Source organism: Dermacentor variabilis, chromosome 6 (assembly GCF_050947875.1).
Source record: "Dermacentor variabilis isolate Ectoservices chromosome 6, ASM5094787v1, whole genome shotgun sequence".
Classification (NCBI taxonomy): Eukaryota; Metazoa; Arthropoda; class Arachnida; order Ixodida; family Ixodidae; genus Dermacentor; species Dermacentor variabilis.
In genome coordinates this window covers 117,656,179-117,669,759 of record NC_134573.1, presented here as the reverse complement: position 1 = coordinate 117,669,759, position 13,581 = coordinate 117,656,179, and the positions used below count along the sequence as shown (strand labels likewise).

The window sequence follows — 13,581 nt, the reverse complement described above, 5'->3', positions numbered from 1 at the left end:
TTTCATTTTTAAGTATGGTAATATAAATTGATGAAATCAGATTACTTAATGGTTGACTGTTTAATTAAAACGTCCATACTTAAACGTTATCGGAATAAAGATTACCGCCCATTGTAAAAAGCTATCTTCAAATCTTTTGCATAGCAAGAACAGATGCTACTGAGAGCTGCCTCAGCCGACTGCTAGCTGGCTATATACGGCAAGAAAGACGTTCACAGAAAAAAAATCATGCAAATACCGTTGAGAAGAAGCGGAGACTGAGATAGTTGAAAGTTTCCAGCCGATGGTTTATTCAGCGCACACAGAAATCGAGGGGCACCAATAAATATATGATCACCTGCCAATTAAAACGCATAAATTTCTAAAATGTCCTCTATGCTGTATTGTTTCTGTCGCAATATAAGTCGCACTTTAAACATTGTCCTTCTATTTAAAGCCTTTTAGAAACCTGTCTTTTGCACAGTGGCAGCATAGACGAATATAAATTTAGCTAAGTAACTGGGCAGAAACTAGAGACCGACTACAGTGGCTACTGGCATACGATACAGTGGCTACTACACGTCGTGCCCAACTCTATTGCTTCTTCCCAATGTCAACAACAATATCGGCTAGGCTGTTTGCTCGCTAATCCACAACACTGTCTTCCTGTCTCCTAACGTTGCGCCTATCATTTCTCGTTCCATAGATTTATGGTGCTCGCTAAAGTACAAACTATAACACATCGACACAGTGGCAAGGGAATGAAGAAACGAATAGCACGTGACTCTATGCCTGTGTATTTTTTTCTCTTTGGGACTGTGTTGTTGCGCTATATTATGTCCCTTACTTCGTGGCTATTGGTAAACGTAACCGATAAAAAGTATGGTCTCCTTACAAGTCGGCTGGCCACGGTGGATGCAAAGACCAGAGCACATCTCCCTGCGCTTTGCGGTTCTTATGTAGTCATCATCTACCGGTGGTGCCAGTCAGATATTTCTGCGAACGCATCGAGGTTTTAAATTATCTTCGGAAATGTTGCCTAATATTATTACATTTATTATTTATTATTACACCTTCTGTTCTTTAATTTTATCGAATTGCAATAAGTACCGCTTTGTTTGACACCATAAAAACTCATCTTCAGAGGTCGAAAACAAATTTTGTGTCAACATTTCATATGCCAAAAAGCAAACAAAACAGAAAAGAAAATTTTTAATGAGAGTCGTGTGCGACTGTGAAAGAATACTCTTCTATGCCCAATTTTCCGGGAAGTCTTGGCATCACTCCCAACTTTGCTTAGTACTTGTCGTTGGTTTGAAAACAACAGAATGCGGAACTTTGTGGCGTCAAATAAAAATGGGGTAGCTTTAAATAGCGATTATCGAAACACCAGATTTCGCCCGGCGAAATTTGAGGCCCGCAGAAGCGTCACCATGCCATGAAGGTGGCCGCAAGTACAATCATTACTTCTAATAAAAGCTACACATTTCGCTGCTATTGCTGTGTCAAATATATATATATATATATTATATATATATATATATAATATGCTAGCACTGATAGTAAGCATCTAGACCTTTTTGTGTGCGTCTGTGGGTGTTACACATAATTTCTGCTTCTTCTAAGAGCAGGTGGATGAACCTGTTCAACACCGGATGCCGTTAATAAACGTATCCAATGGGAACGTTTACCACCAGACCTTGACAAACTGTACCATAGGACAGAATTACACTCGCATCACTCCCTACCGAACTGCACGTGATCGCAGCCCCATCAACGAGCGTCGAGCAGGAAATTCCAGGCGTCGGACTGAGGTATGTCGTCGAGCCGGAGCTCGTTGTAGTTACTGCAGCACGTCGGTCTGCGCACCGTCTGCACGCGCCCTTTCTTGCAGTCAGCGCGCCTTGCTGCTTTTATTCAGCCAGCAAAACGTGAATTACCCGGCACGTCGCAATGGGACGCGGTGAGGAAAGTGACGAAGTAGCTGGACCTGTTGTGCGGAAGAATAGTTTGCCTAATCAATGGGGAAAAAAAACAATGCGGCATTTTCGGGTCTACTTGTATAGGCTTAGATTGAAAACAACTTTTATGGTTAGTGATCCACACGCACTGCGTTACCCTGCAAGGTAGAATTTTGGTTGAAGTTTATTGGCATCACCAAGACCCCTGGTCGATTATTACGCTGGGTATCATTAAAGTTTATTATCTGACTTCGCTATGCATTTTAGCACGGTAAGAATCTGGAAGTGCACTTGGACCTCTTTCTGTTTTTGTAGACGTGCCTACTATATTACGACATTAAACGTCGTAAATATAAACTGCTGCCTCATATATTTATTTACTTATACCTCACAGACTCCAAATAGCATTAGGTGAGGGGTCATGACAATGTAAATACAGTACAGAAATAATAAACCGGAGTAATGGTAGAACAGACGCGGTAAATACGCAGAAAGAAAAGTCGGCACACGCAGAATTAATGCTATAGTACGGAAAGTAGGTTATTTTTTATGGTACCGTTCGTTGCACTTATTGCTTCGTAGTTATATCAGCTATTCAAAAGTTTTTTCGCAAGATGATGTCATAATTGAGAAACTTAGTTCGTATATAAACTAACGAACAATATTCTTATTCTTTTTCACTTCTTGGCTGAACCAAGCAACGGTGAATTTTATATTTGAGAATATTTAACGGTACTTTTATCGTCTATCGCCTTCTTAGGATTCCTCTCCTAAATTAAAATTTTGCGACCATGACTCAATGGAATTTGACATTTCTTGCGACGTCCAATGTTCTACACTCGTAGATTTGCGATGTTTCATGCGAGTATATGAAACGTTGCACTGCGCAAAACATCTTATTTGAAAGCATGTGTTCGTGGGAGAAAAGAATGGAAACTTTTGCTGTATTTGTAGACTATACATTAGAAATTGCGAATTCAAGTAAGTTTTGCTTTAAATGTGTGCAGTGTCTGCTAGCCATTCCAGGCGCAAATATTTTTCATCTGGAGCTTGTCCTGCATTTGTTCGTTAAATATCAATTTTTCTATCCTTGAAATTTATATCAAGCTCCGGAGGCATTATATATCAGCCGAAACAGATGCCTAAACTGACTACCAATCTAACCTGAAATTTCTGTCGTTAGTGTTGGTACAGAAGAACAGCTGAGCGCAGGAACCGGGACAAACACAGCCACGAAAAGACACACACAGCATTTAGAATTCGATAACTTCCCGTGTGCAATGTGTCCTTTATTTTTTATTTATTTTTTGTCTGCGTTTCCCTTGTTTCTGTGTCCGCCATTCCTTTAGGCCATCGATCGTGAACAAAGAAACCCACTTCGACACAATTGGTATTTTTCATTTCATTCATTTGTATGTTGTGTCAAGGCATTGGCATGGAGAGGTGGCGGGCGGGGGGGGCGGTTATTGCTTAAAGGTTGCAATAAACTATTTCAATAACACGCGCACGCACACATAAACAACTGGACAAAATCTGCAAAACATCACAAAATATTTACTAAGGAACAAAACATTACAGTAGATATAAGTCGTATGTTGACTGCAAATTAATTATACATTAATTAGGACAAAGAGTAAACAGGTAGATTGCGCAGTATGTGATTTATACTCATACCGCGATGCACCAATGTTTAGTGCGTGTCACGACAGATGATCATTTAGGATCACACGAAATTGTTGATATTTTGTAGACATTGCTTTGTATATTCATTGTATCTTCAGTGTAGTTATAAATCCTAAATTAAGAACGTTTTGTGAACTTTATGCGGCTATTACTCGTGCATTAGTTACAGGTTGTCTACCAACCGGGAAAGCCGGGAATTCTCGGGGATTTTGAATAGTCTGGAAATACTCAGGGAAAACTCAGGGAATTTCTGCCTCTATCAGGGAAAATTAGCTGTAATTTTATTGAAAGGGAACAAAAGTCGCAGTAATGCTGGCTCGCGTAACAGAGAGGAATTGTAACGAATCGTCTTGTGACGCCGTGTCGTCGGCTGCCGACTTTCCGGACGCCCGACGGCTCCGCGGCCCGGTCACGTGCCCCATAGAGTCAATGTCTAAGAACGTCTGAAATTTCGGACGCAAGAGCTTTACACCGTCCGATTTTGCCGACTTTTTGCCGTGACCGCAAGACCGAAATGGCGTTAATCCGAGCCACCACTGCCGCCGTTTTGATTACCTCGCCGCCGTGGTAAATGCTAGGCCTAGCTGCCTCAACTTTCTTTGTTAAAGGGACACTAAAGCGAAACAATAAATCAGTTTAGACTAATGGAGCATTGTTTGAGAACCCTGCAGGCAGTCATTTCAAAAATATAGTTTGATTATTAGATGAGAAAATGAAGGTCCAAGTATCCTTATTTGAATTTCGCGCCGAAACCCCAGCACCGGTACGTCAGCGTGACGTCAGGGATTCCAAAGTATGTTTTCGCATTTGGGCCGCGTTGGCTCAATAAAGTTTCCTGAAACTTGCCATGTTTAATATTTGGTTCCTTTAGAACGCAATATAGTCAATCTGTACCGCTATATATAATTAGCAGGCCCTAGAAGATGCCATCAAAATCCAAGACGTCACAGCCCCCAGGTGCGGGAACTCAAGTAGGCGTCGCCACCCGTATTTCGTTGGCTTACCAAAGACGTTTGGCTTGCCAAACGTCTTATCGTTGTAAGAGTGGTGTTTTTGGTGTTGTAGGAGGAGGAGGAAAGAGAAAAGAAGAAGACAGGGAGGTTAACCAGAATAACGTCCGGTTGGCTACCCTACACCGGGGGAATGGGAAAGGGGAAAGCAAAGATCACAGGGAGAGAGAGGAGGGAAGGAAAGAATGAAATTGTGGCAAGTTCGCTGACGCGTGCGGTTTTACAGAAATTGCCTTAATAGTCACAGGTGGTCGCACAAACCCGTCGTCCTTAAGAAACGCAAAAGTGCCTTCACCGCTTTATGGGCCGACGGGCGATGGGGGCGGTGTTCCAGCAGCACCTGCACAGAAAGCGGCCGATTGTCCAGTTTTTGGAAAGCTTTGGCAAGTTCTTGCCTCTCTAGGGCATATCTTGGACAGTGGCACAGCAGGTGGTGGATGTTTTCTTCGGTGCCACAGACCTCGCATGCTGCACTGTCAGTCACCCCAATTAATGTAGAGTGTGCCTTTGTGAAGGCCACTCCTAACCAAAGGCGACAGAGAAGCGTAGCTTCACGTCGAGGAAGTCCGGGTGGAGGTCGGAGCTACAGGGAGGGGTTTAGTCGATGTAGTCGTGTAAGTCGTAAGTTTTGCGAGTTCCACTCGGTCACTGTGAGGCTACGTGCCAGGTGTCGAAGCTGCCTTGCAGCGTCAGTCCTCGAAAGCGGAATCGGAATGCTGTGCTCTTCTTGATGAGCTGTGCGAGCAGCGTTATCGGCGGACTCATTGCCACTGATTCCACAGTGGCCAGGTACCCACTGAAAAACGACTTCGTGGCCTTTTTGTTGGACATCATGGTGAAGTTTCACGACTTCGTATGTCAATTGGTCATGACATCCGTGTCGGAGAACTGACTGCGTGCACTGTAATGCCGCTTTTGAATCACAGAACACAGCCCATTTTCTGGGTCTTTCCGAATCAATGAATTCCAGTGCTCGACGCAGGGCCGTTAGTTCTGCCGCGGTTGAGGTCGTGACATGCGATGTCCTGAACCGCAGTGTCATTCCTCGCGTTGGTATAACCACGGCACCACCAGAACTGCACGACGTAGTCGATCCGTCGGTATAGATGTGCACGTGGTTGCTGTACTTTTCATGCAGAAGAAGTAAGCTCAGCTGTTTTAGAGCAGGGGCCGGTAGATCTGTCTTATTCTGTAGTCCTGGAATCGTTATCTCAACTTGTGGACGGCTCAAACACCACGGAGGAAACGCTGGCTTGGCCGCAGGTGCGTCCCCGAGGTAAACGACGCACGATGTGCACTGACAATACCGCTAAATGTCGAGCCGGGCCTTGCAGCAGTGAGGCTCGCCAAGTGGTGGGAAGGGGTCCTAGCATAATGCCTGAGATGCATACGCATTGTCTCAACGGCAATGTGCGTCGTGATCGGGTAATCCTGCGCTAGGGCAATGGTTTCAGCCGTTGATGCACTGCGTGGTAAGCCAAGACATATCTTAAGGGCTTGGGCTTGAATACTCTGAATCGTACACAGGTTAGTCTTGCAGGTGTTGGATATTGCAGGCAGGCTGTATCGCAGGAATCCAACGAACAACGCCATGTACAACTGTAACATAGCGTGTATAGATGCTCCCCAACTTTTTCCTGCAAGGAACCTGAACAGGTGACAGATAGCAGTCAGCCGCTTTTTCACGTAATTGACGTGCGGAGTCCAAGACAGGTCTCTGTCAATTACGACTCCCAAGAACCTGTGGCTTCTGCTGTATGGTATAAGTTGTCCGTTAATAGATACGCCGTAACCTTGACATTGGCTTCCTCGTGAATGCCACCATTGCACACTTTCCGCATGAAATTTCAAGTCCTTGTTGACGAAGGTAGCAAGATGTCACTGTGGCAGCCTTCAGAAGCCGAGCACGAAGCTGAAGTCGTGTCACACCTGATGCCCAAATGCAGATGTCGTCCGCATAGATGGAAAGTCGTACGGTGCTTGGCAGGTTGTAAACTAATCCACTGAGGGTGAGATTGAAAAGAGTCGGACTAAGCACTCCTCCTTGCGGGACTCCTCGGCTACTGTAATGCTCGGACGTCGGGCCATTTTCTGTGTGCATGTAGAAAGGTCTCCTCTGTAAGTAGTTGCACACCCACATATGCATCTTACCACCAAGTCCGACGGCTTCTAACGTGCTAAGGATGGCTTCATGGGTGACATTATCATAAGCTCCTTTAACGTCTAGAAACAGAGCAGCAGATAGTCGCTTACAGGCCTTTTGGTGTTGCACAAATGTTATCAAGTCAACAACGCTGTCTGTTGACGAACGGCCCGTCTGAATCCGGCCATAGCTTATGGATAGATTTCATAGTACTCTAAGTACCATTGCAGACGTGTTAAAACCATTCTTTCCATTGTTTTTCCGACACAGCTGGCAAGTGCGATCGGACGGTATGAGGAAATGTCCAAAGGCTACTTACCAGCTTTGCGAAGTGGAATGAGGAGAGTTGACTTCCACTCTTGCGGAACCGTACCCGTCTGCCAGGAGTCGTATAGGAGCAAGAGTGCCTTCCGAGCTTGGTCTCCTAGGTTACACAGGGCACGGTATGTAACGCCGTCAGGTCCTGGCGCTGAAGAACGCCTGCACAAAGCCAGCGCAGCTTCTAGTTCTTCCATAGAAAAAGGGCATTCCATGCGGGGATCGCGTGAGAACAGTGGGTCGTCGAGCGTTCCCGTACCCGTTCCATCGGAATTTGCCTCGCCAGCAATCTTTCTGCAGAAAGATTCAGCGATGTCAATATCTCTACATTGTAGATAAAGTGCCAAAGATTTAAACGGGTGGCGCTGACCAGAGGTTGTGCGAAGGCCACGAACAATCCTCCATATAAGCGACAAAGGTTTTCGCGGATCCAGGAACTCGCAAAAGGATGCCCATTGTCGCGAAGCCAGCTTGTTCATGTGACGCTGTATTTTCTTTTGTGTTCGTCTAGCCAATCTCAAATCATGATTTGACTTCGTGCGTCTATATCTTCGCTCCGCACGACGGCGAATGGCTCGAAGTTTTGCTAGTTCAATGTCGAAATCGGTGCGGGAAGAACTCCTCGAAAGCAAATGCGTGGTTGTTTGTATGGCATCCTTTATCGCGCCCTGTAGGTTATAAGAGGTGCCGTCACGACAACAGTCTTCCATTATTATTTTGTATTTAGGCCAATCGGTGCACTGGACGGTTCTGGAAGACTTGGAACTAGTCAAACCTGCGATCTTCAAATAGGTTGGGATGTGGTCGCTACCCCGTGTTTCTAAATCGGAAAACCAGTGCACTCTTCTCGAAAGCGACCGTGACACGAAGGTTAGGTCCAAGCAGCTGCTATACGCTGATCCACGCAGATAAGTGGGGCTACCATCACTTGACAAGCAAAATTCCCGTTCAGAAGCAAAGGACACCAACGTTCTGCCTCTAGAGTTAATTTTGGAGCTTCCCCATAGGTAATGGTGGGCGTTAAAGTCACCAGTGAGCACCCACGGCTCTGGAGTCGATGTCAAAATTCCCCGTAGGCGCTCACAATCTAGACGGCTTGCTGGAGATATATAGGCTCCAAGAATTGTAAACGTGAGCTTTTTCTTCTTCACTGTTAAGCAAACGTATTGATTTGCTTCGTCAGGAGGCATTGGGTGATGTACATAAGTCAAGTCACGGCGTATAAACACAACAACCTTGCTGCACTCTCCGTAGGTAGAGGACATAAAGCACTCATACCCGGACAGTCTGATGGGAGCTGACAGGTTGGGCTCGCAAATCACGATAATGGGGAACTGGTGCGTAAAGACAAACTGTCTAAAGTCGGACATGCGTGACTTAAGCCCTCTGGCGTTCCTCTGCAAGACAGATGCATGCTTGACTTCCTCTTGAAACGACGGCATCTCTCGGGCCATGGTTTTACCCTAGAGCCGCAAGCACCGGACTCGAGGTGTCCAGCACCTGTACTGCGCTCTGTGCCGACGGGGTTTTCATGCTGCTCAGTAGGATGCGCATGGCGTCCATAAGTGACTTCAGCATCACTTTGACTTGGCGATCCTCAGTCGGCGTCCCATCCGCGGTTCGTGAGGTCATTGTGGGCGGCGCACTTTGGTGTGACTCCGAGGCAGGTTGTGCTCTTGGAAGTGTAGACCACTCTTCAGGAGGTGAGCGTGTTGCCGCAGTCTTCGTTTTCGCAGTATCTGTTTTTGTGGAAGTCGGTGTTGATACGGTAGCCGCTTTGCCGGAAGATGGCGTATATCTTTCAGTTGACGTAACCCTTCGTGCTGCTCTTCGGGGCCGATGTCGTCGCCTGAGAGTAGCGGCAACCTCTTTGTGGGTTGAATGGTCCCGTACCATTCGTTTGAGTACTGCTCGCTTGTTCCTCACCCGCGGGCAATCATTGGATGAGGCCTCATGAGTACCATGGCAATTAGGGCACTTTAACACAGTTGCGCGGCAGGCATCTGCTGAATGGGATTCGGCACACCGTGGGCACACGAGGTTATTCCTACAGACACCTTTTACGTGTCCCATCTTGCAGCATTTGTAGCATTGCAGGGGCTTCGGTATGTATGGGCGGACTGGATGGCGGACGTGGCCAACTTTGACATGTGAGGGAAGGCTGTCTCCATCAAACCACAGCTTCAGGCAACGGGTGTTGCCAAGTCTTGTGATGTGCGTGATAAGAGTGCCTTCTGTAGTTGGCTTTGGTGTTGTAGAACGCTAATTTAGTGATGCAGAAGAAATCATTTTTCACTTTAGTGTCCCTTTAAGCTTCTTGCCGTCCGGCGCCGTGTTTTTCATAGAAAGAATTCGCCGCTGTAAGCAATGGCATCGACTCCGTCTTTGTGGGCCTCGAATGGCTTCGAATCTCGGAAAGTACGGCGCTTTGCAAAATGCTTGTTCCCAAAAGTCAGCTTTGCCTCAATACAGAAGTTTTACGCGGTGAAGCATAGCAAGCGTGGGAAGGGGCCATTGTCACGGGACACAGCACCTATTCCTTAACTATACACGCGTCCATCCGCCATCTCCTATCACAGTACGAGCTCCGATATGCCTAATAACCGTGCTGCTAGGCCTTTTCGGACGTGCCTGTGGTGATTTGAGCCTTTAATGGTAGTAAAAGACATGCATTCATTTTTTCGGACTGCTCCATTTTTCGGACGTTCTCGCGGCCCTTAGGCCGAAAACCGCCGAAGTCAACGTCCGAAAAATCGGACGTTGACTGTACAGCTGACAAAGAGGATGCTTCAAATTGTCCGTGGGTCGAACGCGCAGCGGAAGGACGACAAGAACAGAAAGGACCTATGCACTGAGGAATGAATGGGAAAGGAAGCCTGCCGCCGCTTTTTTCAAGGAGCTTCAGCTAAAGAAACAACGTGTTGGCTGACGCCGGAATGCAGGCATCCCTCATCCAAACTGAAATAAACTCTTTAAAGCAGTGAAACGCAACACTCAGGCGTTGTGCGCGGGCTGAGAGTATGTCAGGAGAGATGAGGTTGACACACCAGCTGTTGAGAATCTCATTTGTTGAGAATCTCATTTGTAACAAAGTTCGGGCCTCACACCAATGAGCTTACTATAAATAGATAAAAGTAGCTCATATCACCTTCAGTCACGGCGGCCACATTTGTAGACGCGACCTATTTTTGCCATTTCTGTGCAGTGGTAGCAAGGAATAGATCATGAACACTAAGCTTACGGCAACTTGAACATTCTGATAACCTAAATTATTTCCATTTTGCTTCTGAGTGATATGTATCGTTACAGAGTACGGCTTCGGTAAAGGCACTACCATGTTTTTTGTGACGCTTGATGTGGGGAATGTCGGTAGCAACCTTGAAATATATATATTTCTTTCTTGAAATGCTTGAGGCTTATGAATAACTAGTGCGTGTAATTCGAGCGGGGGATTGAATACTTGTTATGAATAAACGTAGCATGACTGATTTTACAATATTCAAATATTAAGTTACTCTGTAAATGTAATGGCTCATCATAAAATGCTCAGAGTCATTCTATCACCATGATTTGCTTTCAGTGGAGTTTCAAGCACCACCTATGCTTCACACATATGTATCGACAGTTGATCATAAATCGGGACTGAAGTGGATACTCGAAAACTTTTGTTTAGTATGCATCTCGTTTTTATTCGTATTTGAGAATGTTCCACTCGATTTGCAATGAGTTTTACTATTTTTTTTTCAAAGTTATTCGCTGTGTATTTTACCCCCTCGCGTCATATTCTTTTTTTTATAAAAGAAATGATACTCCTTACTATTAAAACTGGATTGAGTCATATTTTAGCATGCTTACTAGAGAGTGGCAGCATGGGGCGACATGTGTCAGCCTGTCTTGACGTAAAACAAAGTTCTGTGTCACTCATGGAATTTTGCAATGGCACTCAAGGAAAACCTGGAAAACTCAGGGAATTTGGAAATGTCAACTTGGTAGACACCCTCAGTTATGACAATGAGGGATATTATAAAATTTAGGCATCTTTAATGATGCCATTGCCTCATAGGTATGATTAGTGCAGAAATGGTATCTAGTATGCCCACAGACTTTTACCTCGCCTTCGATGTTTAAGTAACGCCAACTCCTCAGAATATAACAGGGCCAGGAAATTCAGACTTCCGCCATACTGAATATAAAGATACCCTAACATGACGTTGGTCAAGTTGGTTCGTTGATACGAACACAAATGAACTATAGACAAAATCTCGCCATTCTGTCAACAGTGTTTCAATTGCTCTTTTCCTACCTTGAGCACATTCTTTCAGCTCATTGGCATGCCAGCAGTGTAAAAAACAAGTGTGATGAACGCAAATGTTTGCACCCGCCGTGGTTGCTTAGTGGCTATGGTGCTGGGCTGCTAAGCACAAGGTCGCGAGACTGTATCCCGGCCACGGCGGCCGCATTTCGAACGGGGCGAAATGCGAAACCGCCCGTGTACTTAGATTTAGGTGAACGTTAAAGAAACCCTGGAGGTCCAACTTTCCGGAGTCCCTCCCCCCACTACGGCGTGCCTCATGATCAGCTCGTGGTTTTGGCACGCGAAACGCCATAGTGTAATTTTAAATTTTCAAATGTTTGCATCGAGGTCAAACCAGGGTACTATATGGAGTGACGGTTTTCTCCTCTCGTCTCTCAGAAGTTGAAAGAGATAGCAATGCCTCCGTTTTTCAGACTCTCATTTTACTCTGCATTTTTCCTCCCGTTGCAGATTACAGAATATCCAAGACGCTGGACAACCGGACGAGGAAATATGGAAGAGCGCACGAGCGAACGTGAGCGCACTGCTCGTCGCAGGGAGCATGATCGCTATGACCACGGTTATGCACACGGTGGTCACCGGGGCACCCGCCGTGAGCCGCGAACGAATTACCGGCGCATGGAATTCTCCTAGAAGGCAGTATTAAACCGCCTACGGTGATATGCTGTTTAGAATCGAGCAGCGCGTTTGGTGATGGTGGTGAAAACACTTATTGAAGAAAAATACAAAAGAGCTTACCTCCGAAGGGGGGAGGGGGGGTACACCTAAGTGTACTTCCTAGTTAGTTATAAATCTTCGTCCTAATGACACGTTCCCTCCGCTACTGAAACGATCAGTTTAGACAGTGACGAATTGAGTGATGTTGCAGATGTCATAGTTTAAGCGACGTCACGGCTCTCGAAGCCAGATAATTTTTTCGATCTGCGCTGTGTCTTAGTGGAATTGCTCCTCTCCAAGGCGCCAATGGTGATACGAATCGCTGCCTGGTGCACAGCTTTGCTTTCTTCGTTCGGAAGATATTTGTTGTCGCTACGATAGGGATTACTGATAAAGAAATGCTTAAGACATAATTGGGAAAACATCACTGCTGTACGTCAACAGCAGGTGCTAATGCAATAATCTAGTAATGAGGTTCAACGTCCCGAAGCAACTTACGGTGCATCATAGACGCCGTAGTGCTCGAGTGGACGGCTCTGGATTATTTCGACCACCTGGGATTCTTTAACGAGCATATGAAGCCAAGTACACTAGGCTTTAGCGCCCAGCCACAGTCAGAATGAGGCCACGTTGGCCATGAGTTATACCTGAAATTTCGTGCTCAGCATCTCAATGTCGTCACTGCTGAACCAGCTCAGTGGATTGGGTAATATGAGGTGGTAATTAATCGTTGTGTAGAAAGGATGCAGAACACGTGAAAATCATTAACGAGGCCCGGTGAATGCGTTTCTTATTGGGATACGGCTTGTAAGTTTTGGTTTTGTGGTAGGGTGTATATTGGTATTCGCAATTCTCAGTGAATTGTCATTGGCGCTTCGAGAATGCGGTTCAGATGTGATACGTTTCAATAAATGTTTTTTCCTCAGGAAATGTTTCAGTGTACACCCGTGAGCAAATATATGCAGAACACGGGGGCTTATTCCAAACTAGAGTTACTGTTTTATGGACGAGGAGGAACGTATCCTCGAACCAGCGCGTCGCACTGGCATGTGCGGATTCCGTTTCCTCCCAGCGCGAGCTTCGAAAGGTAGGGGTTTAATTACGAATTTCTGCGGTTTTAACATGTTTTATCTGGGGTTTCTGCGATGTTGGATGACTCAAGATCTACGGGCTACCACTCTGGTGTATTCTGCTGCAAAAATAACTTTCGCAAGCAAGCGTGAAGTGCGTGTTAAGCCGCGGCAACTTCGTGGAAACCGCCGCGCTGCAGGAGCAGCTTAGCGTCCGCTTTGTATTGCCAGCATAAACAGAAAGGACTTGATGCCATTGCGTGTATCTTCCGAAGGTTTTGTTCCCAGTGAGCGCTCAGCGGCGAACTCGGAACTCGGCACCCATGATCAAACTGGGATATGAAAGAAAGATGCGTACTCAACTCGGTCAGCTATTGCGAATGGATGAAGTTGACTATTTCTTCGAGCACGCACATTAAACTTATTCTGTTCCAACGTGTTCTAA

General features: G+C 45.8%; 1 protein-coding gene across 2 annotated transcripts in view; it reads left to right on the top strand.

Annotated features, from left to right (window-relative positions):
• LOC142585100 (uncharacterized) overlaps positions 1–12,990 on the top strand; it is a 28,751-nt gene extending 15,761 nt beyond the window's left edge. For both annotated transcript variants that reach the window (XM_075695615.1, XM_075695616.1), the window contains exons 3-4: positions 1,611–1,793; positions 11,860–12,990. In XM_075695615.1, the coding sequence (XP_075551730.1) occupies positions 1,611–1,793; positions 11,860–12,042 (366 nt within the window). In that variant the 3' untranslated portion in view covers positions 12,043–12,990. The remainder of the gene's footprint in view (positions 1–1,610; positions 1,794–11,859) is intronic.
• Positions 12,991–13,581: the final 591 nt, after the last annotated feature.